This window comes from Urocitellus parryii, chromosome X (genome assembly GCF_045843805.1).
Source record: "Urocitellus parryii isolate mUroPar1 chromosome X, mUroPar1.hap1, whole genome shotgun sequence".
Lineage (NCBI taxonomy): Eukaryota > Metazoa > Chordata > Mammalia > Rodentia > Sciuridae > Urocitellus > Urocitellus parryii.
In genome coordinates this window covers 69,028,372-69,044,896 of record NC_135547.1, presented here as the reverse complement: position 1 = coordinate 69,044,896, position 16,525 = coordinate 69,028,372, and the positions used below count along the sequence as shown (strand labels likewise).

At 33.9% G+C, this 16,525-nt stretch overlaps 1 protein-coding gene across 1 annotated transcript in view; it reads left to right on the top strand.

The window, feature by feature from the left end:
• The window catches only part of LOC113199412 (vascular endothelial growth factor receptor kdr-like), a 308,409-nt gene that overhangs the window by 155,284 nt on the left and 136,600 nt on the right, over nucleotides 1–16,525 (top strand). The window contains exons 14-17 of the mRNA XM_077793590.1: nucleotides 2,472–2,765; nucleotides 3,266–3,412; nucleotides 3,612–3,737; nucleotides 5,546–5,652. Coding sequence (XP_077649716.1) covers nucleotides 2,472–2,765; nucleotides 3,266–3,412; nucleotides 3,612–3,737; nucleotides 5,546–5,652 — 674 coding nt within the window. The remainder of the gene's footprint in view (nucleotides 1–2,471; nucleotides 2,766–3,265; nucleotides 3,413–3,611; nucleotides 3,738–5,545; nucleotides 5,653–16,525) is intronic.

Here is a 16,525-nt window from a genome sequence, read left to right as displayed (position 1 = left end):
TGATGTTAATTTTTTCTGTAAGTGAATGTGGAAGGTCTTTTCATATTCTATTTCCTCTTCAGTTTCATTCTTAAGTATTCTGTAACTTTCATTGTAGAGATTTTTCAACTCCTCGGCTAGATTGATTCCTACTTATTTGATTCTTTTTGAGGCTATTACGAATTGAATTATTTTTCTTATTTCTTTATCAGTAAATTTGTTATTGGAATGCTATTGATTTTTTATGTTGATTTTGTATTCTACTGCTTTTCTGAATTTGTTTATTAGATCTAGAAGTCTTCTGGGAGAACCATTTGAGTCTTCTAATTATAGAATCATGTCATCTTCAAGCAGTTATAGTTTGACTTCTTCCTTTCCTATTTTGTATATCCTTTATTTCTTGCTTTTGAATATTTGCCCTAACTAAAATTTCTAGTAATATTTTGAATAGCAGTTGTGAAAGTGAAAATCCTTGTCTTGTTCTGGTAAGTTCCTCCTATCTACAGTTTCTTCATGGTAATTTTTAATCATAAATTGGTATTGAATTTTGTTGAAGTTTTTTGCATCTATTGCAATAATCACATGATTTCTACCCTTGATTCTATTTATGAGGTATATTGATTTAAATCCAAATGATTATATTCATGATATCTTTAATGTTTTGATAAATTTGACTTGTTAACATATTATTGAGGATTTTGAATCAATACTCATCAATTATACTTTTGGTCTATATGTTTCTTTTCTTGAAATTCCATTACCTAGTTTTGGTATCAGAATGGTACAGGCTTCATTGAATAATTTTGAACATATTTCCTCTCATTTATTTCATTGAGTAATTTGAGGAACATTGATATTAGTTATTCTTTAAAGATCTGATAAAACTCAACTATGAATCCATGTGGATTCTGGACTTTGTTGGGAAACTTTTTATTAGTACTTCAATTTCATTGCTCATTATGAGTCTGTTTAGTTTTGTAAATCCTGTTAGTCCAATTTTTATAGGTTTACATCTTAAGCACTTCTTAATTTCTTCTAAATTTTCCAATTGTTTTGAATATAAATTTTCAAAATGCTCCCTAGTAGTCCTCTGGATTTCAGTTGTGTCTGTTATAATGCCACCATTTTAATCTCTAATTTATTAAAGTGTGTCCTCTTTCTCATTTGGTTACTTTGCCTAAGGGTTTATCATCTTGTTTATTTTAATTGAATATTTTAAACAAGACCTGAAAAGCTCAGGAACAAAATCAAAGCTAGAAAATAAGGAGAACATAGGAAACTAAAACCCTCTTCACATCAAAGGAAATAATCATCAGAATGAAGGACAGAATGGAAGGAACTATTTGAAAACTATACATCTGACCATGAGTTAATATTCATAATATATAAGGAACTTAAAAAGCTCAATAGCAAAAAAGTGGTCTGATATAATAATAGGTATTAGACCTAGACATTTCTAAAAAGCATACTTGAAAATATATAAGAGGTACATGAAAATAGTTCAGCATTGCAAATTAGAGAAATGCAAATCAAAATCATAGTGAGATAACACCTTACTCCAGTAAGAATAGATGTTATTAAAAACACAAAAGATTGCAAGTTTTGGTAAGGATATAGAGAAAAAGGTAAATTTGCACACTGTTGTAGGGAATATAAATTAGTACACCCACTATGAGAAATAGTGTGGAAGTTCCTCATAAAATTAGAACTGGAATGTGATCCAAAAATCCCACTCCTGTGTAGATAGACGATAGATAGATAGATACATAGATACATGATAGACAGATCCATCTGTTGATTTCAAAGTTATCTGCACTCCCATATTTATTGCAACAGTATACATACTTGCTAAAATATTGAGTCAACTTAATTATCCACTGACTGATGAATGAATGAATAATATGTGGCAGTCTATTCAATGGACTATGGTTTAACTATAAAATAAAATCCTGTCATTTTTGAAAACATGGATGAAAATGGAGATTGATATGTTATCCAAAATAAGCCAGACACGCAAAGACAATTACCTCAAAATTTCACTCAGATGTGGAACCTAAATAAGTAGATCTCATAAATTGAAAGCAGGATGGTGCTTACTGAAGATGAGAATGGAAAAATGGGGTTAGGTTAATCAATTGGGTACTAAGTTACAGTTTGATTAATGTAAGAATTTCTGGTGATTATAGATAATTTTGATATACAGTATACTTGAAAAAGCTAGAAGAAAATATTTTGCACATTTTCAACTTGAAGAATGATAGGTGTTTGAGTAGATATGTTTAACCATTTTATATGTATATGCACAATTTTCATGTTTTTAAGCATGGGTTTAAAAACTGAAACTCAGAAAGTGATGCTGAAAACTTAAATTGGTTGGGTCTTTGCTACTAGGCATTTATCAAGGGAGTATGTTTTATCTCTGCAATTTGGCAGGGAAGAGAGAATGGTGCTATTTATCAGCTTCATTTGCCTGCTTATATTCACCTATACAGATGTGGCTGATTTCATGGAGGCAGAACCTCTAGTCTCAATGATTGAAGGCTATGATGCTCGGCTCCAATGCAAGGCAGCTAAATATATCTACAATCAACTTGCTTGGTTCAGCCCCTTAGGGGAGAAGATTCCTGTTATAGACACTGAAAGCTTCAGAAGCAACTACTCCATCTCATTGACACTGGTGATCAAGAATGTGACTCAGCAGGATAAAGGGCAGTACAAGTGCAAGGCTTGGGCACAGAAAAACATCACCAACATGATGCAGCGCAACACTCAGCTCTTTATTAGAGGTAGAATTGGAGGAACTTTCTATACCCTCTTAGAAATTGATCCAATTGTTGGGTGGGTTCTGAAGCAGTATAAGGCTTAGGATTTTATATTCCTTAGAAACTGATTCAATCAGCCTTTTCCTTCCTGAGTTCTTTTGGAGGCATTCTAAGGAAAAGATTTCATGAATTTTAGAGTCTGTGGTAAACTAGTTATGGAAAAATCTAGTGATGGAATTTTTTAGTCCTGATGCCAATACTCTTAGAAAGCCACTTTTCTTCCCTCAAGTGGCTCAAGATGGCCCTCTTAAGTGTGAGGATAAGGAATAATTTGAAGGACACAAATGCAGATCACCACACACTTTACCCAAATTTTCTTTCTATCTCTACTTCCTTTTTCTGAGTATGACAATACTTCACCATCTAGATGTCTAGTTAAATATGTGGGATGGGATAAATATCCAATATAATATTTATGGTACCCTGCCTCAGAATCTTGGCTTCCTTTACCTTGATTTCTACAGAAAGAGTTGCCCCATTCATTATTGAGAATCTCACCAATATTGAGGTCAACCACAGTGGCAAGATTTTGCTGGAGTGCAAAGTGGGTGGAATACCATGCCCTCAAATCCACTGGTTGAAAAATGGAATTCCTGTTCTCCCTGCTTCAGGTGAGTCTGTAATCTTGTTTGTTGGTTTCCAAGCCTGTAGACCCATCAAGAGGGCCTTAGTTGGTGCAGTTCCATTGGGGCTGTCATGAGTTGGAAATGAGACCCTTGTTGACCTAATGAGATGTGGCCTTCACATATTCTGTAGATGGGTTTAAGCACAAATAACTCACATAATAATGAAGGGACATTGTTAATGCAGGAATCTTCTTTGAGAATAACACACTAATTATTGAAAGAGCCAAAAAAGAAGATGAGGGCCTGTATCTGTGCAAAGCAACCAATGAGTTGGGAGAAGTCCACACGACAGCTCTTATCACCGTGGAGGGTAAGTTAAAAATTCCTGTCTGTGTACATTGATAATCAGTAGTGGAGTTTGGTTGCAATTTATTTATTTTTAAATTTTTTTTTGAGAGAGAGAGAGAGAGAATTTTTAATATTTACTTTTTAGTATTTGGCGGACACAACATCTTTGTTTGTATGTGGTGCTGAGGATCGAACCCAGGCCTCACACATGCCAGGCGAGCATGCTACCGCTTGAGCCACATCCCCAGCCCTTGGTTGCAATTTAAAAAAGGCATTTGATTGTGGAAGCACAGTGTAGTAGGATAGTGAATATAGGTATACTCTAAAATATTTTCTTTAATATGCCTGCTTTCTTTTTTGGGGGGGGGAGGGTATGTGAATAATATGGCATGGAAAATCTGAGTCCAGAATACCATGCTCTTTATGAAATTGATGTCATTTTTGATAAGTCATTTAACTTTTATTGATTTCAGTTTTGTCATTTCTGAACTGAGAATAATACCAGCTGCCTTACCTTTCTCTCAAAGGTGATACACATGAAGGTGAAGATATGGCAATGCTTTATATAATATAATTTACCAAATAATAATTCCCTTTGTTTTGTTGAAAAATATTGGGTAATATTTGGAAATGTAAACATAAAATGTTAGATTTTTAGCACATTTCATTTGTAAATAGGAGGTTCAAAGATTAAGATACTTGCCAGAGGCTATGACAAGTCTTTTGACTCCAACTCCTATGCTACTACAATTAGTATTAAACTGTTGGGGGCAAAATTATGTTTACAAAGAAATATTATTGGTTTTAGTTAAGCATGTTGGCATCCTCAAAGCCACTACTTTCTCATTCAGCTATGTTCTACCAAAGCATAGCAGAGAAAACATATAAGCTGGTTTAATAAAATTCCTCCATCCCCCAATGCACTGAGATGCTATACAGATGCACTACAGGAAAAAGGAACCTAATAATATTGCAGATAGTTGAAATATGCTATTTGTTAGATACTGTGTTAATCAATTCTCATGATCTCATTTAGCACGCTTGATAGATCTATGTGGTATTTATTATTGCCATTTCTATTTTTCAACAAAATTTTTAAATTTTTTTTAGTTGTAGATGGTCACAATACCTTTATTTTATTTGTTCATTTGTTTTTATGTGGTGCTGAGGTTGGAACCCAGTGCCTCATACATGCCAGGCAAGTGCTCTACCACTGAGCCACAACCCCAGCCCTTAACAAACTTTTTATGGAAATCTGGGTCTTCTACATGCTAGGCCAAGTACTATTCCAGTGAGCTACACCCTCAGACCTTTCATTATTCTCATTTTAAACGGTGAAAATGAGTCATAGAGAGAATAGTAACATGTCCAAATTGTACAACCAGTAAGAGGTAGAGCTAGGCTTTTAATTCAGGCAATCAGGCTATATCCCACAATTATCTTATCATTGTATTAGAAAGTCAGCTAGTAAGATAGAGGATAGCTATACATATCTCATGTTGGCATTCATACATAGATGTCAAAAATATATAATCACATATTCTTATATATAAGTCTTTGACTAATTTCTTGAGACAATTTGTACAATTACCAAGGATTTGTTTCTCTAAGTCTCATAAGGTAAACCTTACAGGCTATAAAAATTTAAAACACACGCACAGATACACACACACACACACACACACACACACACTCAAAATATGGGATCTACTGACATTAGTCCTTTGGAAATCAAACATGCTCTGTAAAAGGCAGTACATTTCTCCTGTTTTATCTCTGAATCTCTGGTGAACTATTTTTTCTTTAGTAAGTTCTTTTTCAACTCTACAGGCTCTGATGAAAAATCCAATATTGAAATCATCATTCTTGTTTGTACTGGCCTGACAGCTACCCTTTTCTGGCTTCTTCTGACCCTTATCATTCGCAAACTCAGGAAGGTAAGGAAAAGAATATATTTGGAGGCCTTGGCCTTGGGGCTTGCCTTTAAGGCTATAGCTGTATGTGTATGTGTGTGTATATGTATATATATATATATATATATATATATATATAGATATAGATATAGATATATAGATAGATATAGATATAGATATAGATATAGATATCTATATATCTATATCTATATCTATATCTATATCTATATCTATATCTATATCTATATATATCTTGTCTCAAATCAGTCTCTTAAGAGATGGTAATACTAATCCAGGCAACAGAGGATATGAGCAAAGCTGTGTGCACGCACGTGTGTGTGTGTGTGTGTGTGTGTGTGTGTGTGTTTTGCACTTAAATTATTGTTTTACTCAGCATTTTTTGGTGTTGTGACTAAAGGACCCAGCTAATACAACTACATAGGAAGAAAGGTTTATTTGAGAGTTCAAGGTTTCAGAGGTCCTAGTCCATAGAAGGCTGGATCCATTCCATGGAGCTTGAGATGAGGCTGAGCATCATGGTGGAAGAGTGTGATCATATTGTGATCAGTAAGGACAGAGAGAGAGAGAGAGAGAGAGAGACAGACAGACAGACAGACAGACAAAGGTATTCCATGCATTACTACAGTATGCTGACTTCTATTCTTTCTTTTTAAAAATATTTTTTTTAGTTGTCAAAGAACTTTGTTTATTTATATGCAGTGCTGAGAATTAAACTCAGTGCCTCACACATGCTTGGCAAGTGCTCTATCAGTGAATCACAACCTCAGCCCCTGACTTTTATTCTTTTGAATAAATACAGAGTGACATAAGAATGTCACATGACAGTTCCATTCCTACTTTAATGAAGAACATCCATACTAATTTCAATAATGGTTGAACCAATTTAAAACAGCATGTAAGTGTTCCTTTATCCCTCACACCCTTGCCATCATTTATCATTATTTGTGTTCTTCATGATTACCATTCTAACCGGAGATAAATCTCGGTGTATTTTTTATTTGCATTCCCCTGTTTGGAAAAAAAATTGAACATTTCTTTCATATAATTAGCCATTTCTAATTCTTCTTTTCAGAAATGTTTTCTTAGTCCATTTTACATTTATTAGTTGGGTTGTTTATATTTGTTAAGATTTTTGAGTTTTGATATATTCTAAAAGTTTTGTCTCTTATATAGGCTCCCTCTTCATGCTTTTGTTTCCTTTGCTATGTGGAAGCTTTGTAATTCTATGGCATGCCATTTATTAATTCTTAGTTTTATTTTCTAAGCTTTTACTTTTTTATTAAGGAAGTTATTGCCTGTGCTGATTTGTTGGAGTGTTGACCCTATGTTTCCTTCTGGCAGTTACAAAATTTCTGGCTTAATTCCTAGGTATTTGTTTCACTTTGACCTGCCTATTATACAGAGTAAGAGATAGGGATATAGTTTAATTCCTTTTTATATGGATATACTGTTTTCCTAGCAACATCTGCTTAAAAGGCCATTTTTTTTCTACAACATATGTTTTAACCTTTTCCAAGGATAAAATGACTATATCTCTGTGAGTTTGTGTCTCTGTGTCTTCTATTCTATTCCATTGGTCCATTTGTCTATTTTTTATGGCAATGCCAAACTGTTTTTGTTACATAGCTCTCTATATAATTTAAAAGACGTATGTGATGACTTCATCATTGCTCATTTTGCTCAGAATTGTTTTGGATATTCTGTGGCTTTTATCCTTCCTTATGAATTTCAGGACTATCTTTTAATTCTGTGAAAAATGTAATTTGTGTTTTGATGGGGTTTGTATTGAATCTGTGTATCTTCTTATAATAATAATTCTGCCTAACCTAGAACATGTTAGGTCTTTCCATTTTCTAGTGTCTTCTACTTCTTTTTTCAGTGTTTTATAATTTTCCTTGTAGCGGTCTTTGACTTTCTTAGAGAGGTTTATTCCTAGATATTTCATTACTTTGAGGCTATTGTGAATGGTATTATTTTCTGATTTAATTTTCATCAGATATATTATCATATCTAGAAAAACTACTGATTTTATATTTTACACTGGTGAATATCATCTCTAGAAGTCTTTGTGTGTGTGTGTGTGTGTGTGTGTCTGTCTGTCTGTCTTCATAGTATAGGATAATATCATTTGCAAACAGGGATAATTTAACCGTTTTAGGTACTAGGAATTGAACTCAGGGGTGTTTAACCACTGAGAAACATCCCCAGTAATTTTTATTTTTGAGACAGGATCTCACTAAGCTGCTTAGAGCCTCACTAAGTTGCAGAGGCTGGCTTTGAACTTAAGATCCTCCTATCTCAGCCTCTTGAGTTGCTTGGATATGGGTGTGTACCACTGTGCCAAACTTGAAGGACTACATTGAATAGGAGTGGTGAGAGTAGATATCCTTGCCTTGCACCTGATTTCAGAGGAAATGTTTTCAGGTTTTGCTCATTCAGTATGATGTTTGCTTTGGTTTTGTCACATATAACCTTTATGATATTGAAGTAAGTTTTTTTATTGCTAGTTTTCTTATATTTAACATGAGTGGGTGCTGTTATTTGTTGAAGACTTTATTTGAAACTCTTAAGATTATCATGTGATTTTTGTCCTTCATTCTATTTATGCTATAAATTACAATTACTGATTTATATATATGGAAACTTCATTTCTTTCCTGGAATGAAATCAGCTTGTTCATAATTCACAACCTTGTTAATTTATATTTGAGTACAAATTGCTAATAATTTATTAAGAATTTCTGCATACATGTTCATCAGGGATATTGGTCTGTACTTTTCCTTGAAGTGTCTTTATCTGGTTTTGGTGTCAATGTAATACTGACATATTAGAATGAGTGTGGGATTGTCTCCTCTTTCTATTTCCTCGAATACCTTGACAAGTATTGACATTAAATCTTCAAAGATTAGGTAAATTTCAGCTGAGAATCCCTCTGGTTCTGGGATTTTCTCTTTTGTTTTTGGTGGTGGTGGGGTTATTACAGCTTCAATTTCATTGCTTGTTACTATTCTACTTATGTTTTCTATAGTTTGATTCAATTGTGGTAGGTACGTCTGTAGTGATATCTCCTTTTTCATCTCTAATTTCATTAATTTGGGGCTTCTATCTCTTTTGGCCATTTTGACTAAGGTTTTATCAATCTTTTTTGATATTTTCAGGAACCTATTCTTTGTTTCAGTGATCCTTTGCATTTTTTTCTATTTCATTAAGTTTGATCCTAATCTGATTCATTTATTTAGCTGTACCACTTTTGCAATTGTTTTGTTCATGTTTTTCTCAAACATTGAGATGAATACTTAAGTTATTTATCTGGGATGTTTCTAAATTTTTTAAAATATATATATTCACAGCTACTAAATATTCCTTTTAATACTAACTTTCTCTTATCTAAGAGTGTCTGGTAGGTTGTATCTCTTCGTATCTCTTTTCTTATTTATTCTAGGACTTTTAAAAAAATATTTCTTAGTTGCCAATGAATTTTTTTTTACTTTATTTATATGTGGTGCTCAAGATCAGACACAGGGCCTCACACATTCCAGGCAAGTGCTCTACCACTGAGCCACAACCCCAGCCCTATCCTAGGATTATTAAAATTTCTCCATTCATTTCAAGTTTTGTTCCTTCATCACTTGTAAGTATACTGTTCAATCTCCATGTGTTGTGAATTTTCTATTATTTTTCTCCTGGTTGATTTCCAATTTCATAATATTATGAATGGGTGATAAGATGCAAAGGAGTAAATACATTTTATTTGCTAAGACTTGCTTCATGACCCAAAATATGCTCATGGAGAAGGTTCCATGAGCAACTGCTAAGAAAGTTAATCCAGTTGTTGTTAAATGAAAATTTCTATAAATGTCTATCCTGGTCTTAGAAACTGAACACATCTTGCTTATCATTTTCCTAATTAAGTGCTTTACCTTGTATTCAAAATATGTATTCTTACTTTTATACAGAAGGAAAGTAAGCCATGATTCTCTAAAATATACAACCTGTGTATGAAACTCCATATGCACGCCAAAATAGTCCCAGAATTTGCTGTCAATCACCCATTAGTCAAACCACCCCCCCCTCATCACAATCTGATATTATCTAACAGTCCCTGGGGCAGTTGTTCCACAGAGAAAGAGTTAAAGCTGTTATTTCTGTTTACATTAGGGTGAAAGCAGTATGCAGATTCCTTAGAAAATTTGGAATGGGTGGAGCATGGTGGTGCATGCCTGTAATCCCAGTGGCTTGGGAGGCTGAGGCAGGAGGATCCCGAGTCCAAAGCCAGCCTCAGAAAAAAGTGAGGTGTTAAGAAACTCAATGAGACCTTGTCTCTAATAAATAAAATACAGAGTAGGGCTGGGGATGTGGCTCAGTATTTGATTTCCCCTGAGTTCAATCCCTGGTACCCCCCCCCAAAAAAAAGACTTGGAATGGAACCACAATTTGACCCAGTTGTCCCACTCCTTTGCTGACACCTAGAAGACATAAAATCAGAAAATTACACTAGGTGCCCTTCAAAAGATGAATGGATAAAGAAAACCATACACACACACACACACACACACACACACAACAAAAGAAAAATGAAATTATGGCATTTTCTGGTAAGTGGATAGAACTGGAGAATATCATGCTAAGTGAATTAAGCCAGTCCCCTCAAACCAAAGGCCAAATATTCTCTGATATGTGGATGCTAACTCATAACAAGGGAGTGTAGGGAGGGGATGCAGAGAAGTTTATTGGATTAGATACAGGGGAATGAAGGAAAGGGAGGAGGGATGGGAATAGGAAAGACAGTACAATGAATCCAACATAACTTTTGTTGAATGATTTGTTTCTGCTGGGAAGGCAGAAATAAATCTGATTTGCTTACCTCTAAATGTCATCTGACATTTCTGTCTTGAGACTTAAAATTTTGCCCTTGTTTGGTATGTGATTTTAATTATAATGTGATATGGATAATTTATTTTTAATCTATTTGGGAGTTCTGAATGCAGCCTGTGTTTGGATTTCCATCTCATTGTAAATGGTTTAATTTTTTTTCTGTTATTATTTCCCTGAAAGTCATCCATCCCTTATCTTAAATCTCAGGTCCCTTTTTCAATTCATTTCATTCTTTTATATATATATATATATATATATATATATATATATATATATATATATTTTATTCATTTCTTACATAAATGACAATAGTGGAATGCATAACATTCATAATTATCCATTCACAATTTTTCATAACTCTGTATATAAAGTATGTTCTTGCCAAATTATGCCATTATACATGAGCTCTCTTATTTTTTTGCATTACAATTCTTAATATACCTTTTACCACAATTTTTCTGTTTGTATATAAGGTATGTTGACACCAAATTCACATCTTCATACATGTATTTTGTATAATGATGACCATCTCCTGCCACCATCCTAGCTATTACCCTTCTCCCTCCCTTTCCCTCCCACCCCTATTACTATTTAGAGGTAATCTTCCTCCCATGGTCTCCCTCCTTACCCCACTTTGAGCCCCCCCCCATTATATCAGAGAAGACATTCAGCATTTGTTTTTTTGGGATTGGCTAACTTCACTTAGCATGATCTTCTCTAATGCCATCCATTTCCCTGCAAATGTCATGATCTTATTCTTTTTTAATTATTAACATGTAAGTTTTCATTGGTACATTATAATTATACATAATATTGGAATTCAGTATGCCATGTGTTTATATGCACATATTATTTGTTCATTCTCATCCCCCATTACCTTCCCTATCTCTCCATTCATTCATCCCCTGGGACCATTGATCTACTTTACTGGTCTCCCTTCTATTATTATTGTTGATGGTTGAAGTTATTATTTAAATTCATGCATTGTATTTGGATATAAAAACAAGATTCATCGTGGTATTTACATACTTATACAATATTTTGGTAGGCTTCATGCCTCAGTAAAGAGTATGCCCTCTTACTCTCTCCTACTGAATTCCCTTTCTATACTCTATTGGTTTCCCTACTATTGTCATAAGTTTCCTTTTTAAAAAAATTCCTATTTTTCCTCTCTACCTTTCATATATTTGAGAAAATATTTAACCCTTGGCTTTGAGTCAGGTTTATTTCACTTAGCATGATGTTTTCCAATTAAATCCATTTACCAGAAATTGACATGATTCATTCTTCTTTATGGCTGCATAAATCTTCATTGTGTATATCTATATTTTCTTTACCCACTCATCTGTTGAGGGATACCTAAGACTACCTCCATAACTTGGCTATTTAAAGTGCTTTTCTTCTTCATGTATTTTCTATCTTAGTTTATTCTTTAGACCCTCCTTTATTTCATTGAAAATATTAACCATCAACTTTTAAATTTTTTTTCTGGGATCTAATCCAAATGAATACCTGTGGATTTAGTTATTGAGGGGTCATAAATTATTGGAGGCATATTCTTGAACTATTTGCTCATATGGTCACACAGGCTTGAGGTTTGCCTGACTTTTGAGATATTTTCCACTTGTTTTTCATGTTGGGGTTCTTTACTGGGTCGTTGTCTTTTAATGAATCTCAAGGTAGGTGCATATGTTTCTTTCAACTTATCCAGTCAATGAAATCAAACTGTTAATTTCAACTACCAGTATAACTTTGAAAAAAAATGAGTAACAGTGATAATTTAGAAGCAAATAATATAGCAACATAAGCTATAACAATTATTTAAAATAATCTCCATAACTGTATTGAACAAACAGACACACAGATGAGAAGTAACTTATAATAGGCTGAGAGGATAATAATTTATGATAGTACACTAAGCTGAATTGGAAAAAGTGATTGAAAATTAAGAAAAAAAAACATGAAAAAGGGAAGAAAAAATCTAGGGGAGGAAGGCAGGGCCAAAGTCAAAATGATAATAAAATGATGAAGAGTGTAAGTTGATAGAGATGGAGAATAGGAAAAAGGTATCAAGGGAAGATCTATTTAATAGACAACATACCTAAAATTAGAACTCTGACAAAGCAAAAATGTGGGGAGATACCACAAATCAGTTAATATCAGTGTTTAATATAGTACCTGTTGTACGTAAATTCATTTTTTTTTTGCTGAAATTTTCTAAATAGTCTTTTCTTTCCATGATTTTGAATTTAGAATCTTCCAATTATTAGGAATTTCAGAGGAAACAATTATCATACCGTTTGCTCTCAGCTCTGACCCATACCAGTCAAACTTGTCAGGGGAATCTGTATGTTGAGCTCACCTCATCCTTAAACTTGGTTAGCTATGGTGTTAGAAAGCTACCGACTTCAAACAGACTTTCAAAATGGCTTTGTCATTGATGGGGGTTTGGGGCAAAATTCTGTCAGGGTTGTTAGCCCTCTAACATGATTGCCTTTAGGCCAATGTGTATTTTGTTTTACTCCCTTGTTCAGATTGTCTCAATCAGTGTGCTCCAGAACCCCTTCTTGGCTTTTGGGCAGTGGTGTGGTGATTATAACTTTCCTTCTGACCCTGCTCAGTTCCACTTCCCTTCCCTATCAGGCACAATTCTTATCCCAGAGGACTGGCTGAAACCATGGCTTCCCTGAGTTTCTCCCTAATCTGTCTAGTAGAATCTCTCCTATCCCAGTCTGCCTGCAGCATTGGCAGTCACTAATCCAGTATAAAGTAGAATTTAAGTTGCTGTTTGAACTTGGGTATTCAAAAATCAAGTTTACCATGAAAAAGTAAAAAAGAAAAAACAATAAATGATGAAAAAGACAAGAAAAAATAGAGAGCAAAATATGAAAAACAAACTTAAACTGCAGGGATTTTTAGCCCTTAGGAATTCCAAACAAAGACTCTTTATAAGCTGTCATTTCTTCCCCCTTTAACCATCTCTGCTGGGGGCATTGTGGCTTTTTCCTATGCTGGTTCAACTTGCTGTTTCTGCTTCTTTTCTTCTCAGATTGCAACTGTGCTTGAAAGCATCACTTACTTATATTCAGCCCTTTGATTTTAAGTGTTTGAAGATGTTAGTATGAAGAAACAGGAATTACAAAAATTAATGTAGGATTGAAAGAGAAGATTGAAAAAGCATCGCAGATCTCATTGAAGTTTTTTCTAGATGATGGCTCTGATTTGGGATCCGAATTTCATATGTCTTTTGCATTTTCTTTTTCTAAAGGTCAAACTTAAAAATCCTTATCCCTTCCACAGAACTCCAATCTACTACTCTTTTCTTCAGTGTCCTAATATAAGAGTGAGCTTGGATACAGTTAGAGGTACAAGAGTGTGTTCTAGTCTCAAATTGGTCATTCTCATCTCAGTAAGACTTCAGATTGATGATATTTATCCAGATGGGAGGAGAGTCTGCTCAAGGTCATCATCTCTTGGATTGCTTCCTGAGTTAAATTTCAGATGGAACTACCCACTCTTGTCCTTCTTTCTTAATTTCAAATTCAGTAGATGTTTCATATACTTTGAGTCCTGGTCAATTATAACCAGAGTAACTATTGCCCATTGCCCATCAAGCACAGATTTATTTTCTGCTTCTAAGTTAGTGTGTGACTTCGAATAAGTACTTTCTCTTCTTTGATCCTCTTCTACCCCATCATTAAAATGAGATAATTGGACAGGAATAGTGTTTTCAAACCCTTTTTAAAATATTTTTAGTTGTAGATGGACATAATAGTTTATTTTATTTTTTATTTATATGTGATGCTCAGGATCGAACCCAGGGCCTCACACATGAGAGGCAAACTGTCTACCACTGAGCCACAACCCCAGTCCCTCAAACCATTTAAAAAACAGATATCAAATGAAAAATTCAATTTCCAATATAGTCGAGTATATAAATGAATAAAAAGATTTATTAAAATTATCCACAAATATGTGATATATTGATATTTTTATTCCTATTCTTTATAAAAATACTGGTTACAGGTTTCTGTTTTTTAATCAACTTTTTAAAAACATTTTTTTGAGTTGTTGATAGACCTTTATTTTTTATTAATTTATATGTGGTGCTGAGAATCGAACCCAGTGCCTCACACCTGCTAGGCAAGTTTTCTGCTACTGAGCCACAACCTCAGCCCTCAATCTACGTTTTTAACCCACAATTTGAAAAGCACTGCTCTAATAGTTTTCTTAAGGCCTCTCTAACTGATTTAAGTTTTATCAGGATTGAATTTTCTCTCTATGGAGAGAATAATCTTCACTGTAAAAGATAGCAATGAAACTGGGAGATTCTGTAGGGTTCAGATAGACTCAATTCTGAATAGTTGCTATGCTTTTTAGGACCATGAGATGAATACTAGTATTAGCAATAGCATTAGTAACTATACCAGTTGAGGCTTAATGGACCCAGCCTCAATTTTTAGTCAGCTGTTATATTCTCTGGAGGTACTAGCAGGAAAAATGACTGATGGCAAAGTTGTTTGGGGAACTAGAGAATGGGAGAACAAGAAAATATGTTGCAAATCTACTACAGTAGTTTTTCAAACCAAACTAATATAAAGTTTAAAATCTTCCATTTGTCCCCAAAGTGAGAAAGTAGCAAGAATGGACTTAGTAGAACATAAATAACAGTCCCAGAGAAAAAGATAGGAAATGAAAGAATAGAGGATGAGGAGTTGTTTGGAAGTAATTTTTTAAAAATGTTTTTTAGTTGTTGATGGAACTTTATTTCATTTATTTATTTTTATATATTGTGCTGAGACTCAAACCCAGTGCTTCACACATGCTAGGCAATCACTCTACCACTGAGCCACAGCCCTAGCCCTGGAAGTATTTTTTTTAATGGAAGAAAGCTTGAAACACAGAAGGGAGATGTGACTTATCTAAGTTCACCAACCCTTAGAAGGAAGATCCAGAATGAGAACATATATATAATAATTTTGTTTTGTTATCTAGAAATAAGTATGTGGGTACTAATACATAAAAATGGTTGAAAATTTTGAAGATCCTAGCATAAGAAACGTAAAAGCACCCATAATCTCACCGTGCACACACAACCAATAGTGAAATTTTAGATTTCTATCTGCTCTGTTTTGTTCCTATGCATGTTGAAAATGGCATTGTATTTTTTATCCAGCATTAACACCGCATAATACAATCTTACTATTTTGCTAATTGCAAGCATCATTTTCATAGTTGTAGAATAGATCCAAAACCAAACAAGCATATACATCATTTCCAATTTCTGACTAATATACTAATATCACTAACACTGATGAACATCTTTGGATATAAATATTTATTCAACATTTTATTTAAAAAGTTTTTAAAATTGGGATGAGTTAAAAGAACTATAAGTCAATCCCCATACAACTAATATATACAATCTATAATTAACACTTTATGGTATTTTCTTTATAACATATCTATTGAAGTATCTTCTCCATTCATCCTTTAACTATCTTATCTTTTGATGTATAACAAATTAAATTGCAGATATCTTTAAACACTTAATGCATATCATTAAACAGAATTTTATTTATTTTGTGTTCTCTTTCAGTAAAATTTATATACAGAAATAGTGAAGTTTGGCACATGAATACTTATGTTACCTAAATCCATATGGGGGTACTTATTAGTATCAGTGTTACCACTGTTTACCGATGAGGAGTCCTTGCTTCCCCAATGCTGAAATATAACTCCAGAGAAGCATGCCAAGGCAAGTTTAGAGTGGAAAGTTGAAACTGTATTAAAGGACAGCAGAAAAGACTTCTCCCCATAGAAAGAAGGGGACCCAAGAGGTGGAATCCATGGAAGGGGGAGGTCTTCCCTTTTTTATAGCTAAGGTTTACTTTCAAATTTCCAGCAGTCCTGTCGCTTGCATTCCTGTCCTTTGTTCTATTATCTTGCAGTATGGAATGTAGGTGGGAAGGCCCAAAAGGTGAGGGACTGATGGGCCAGA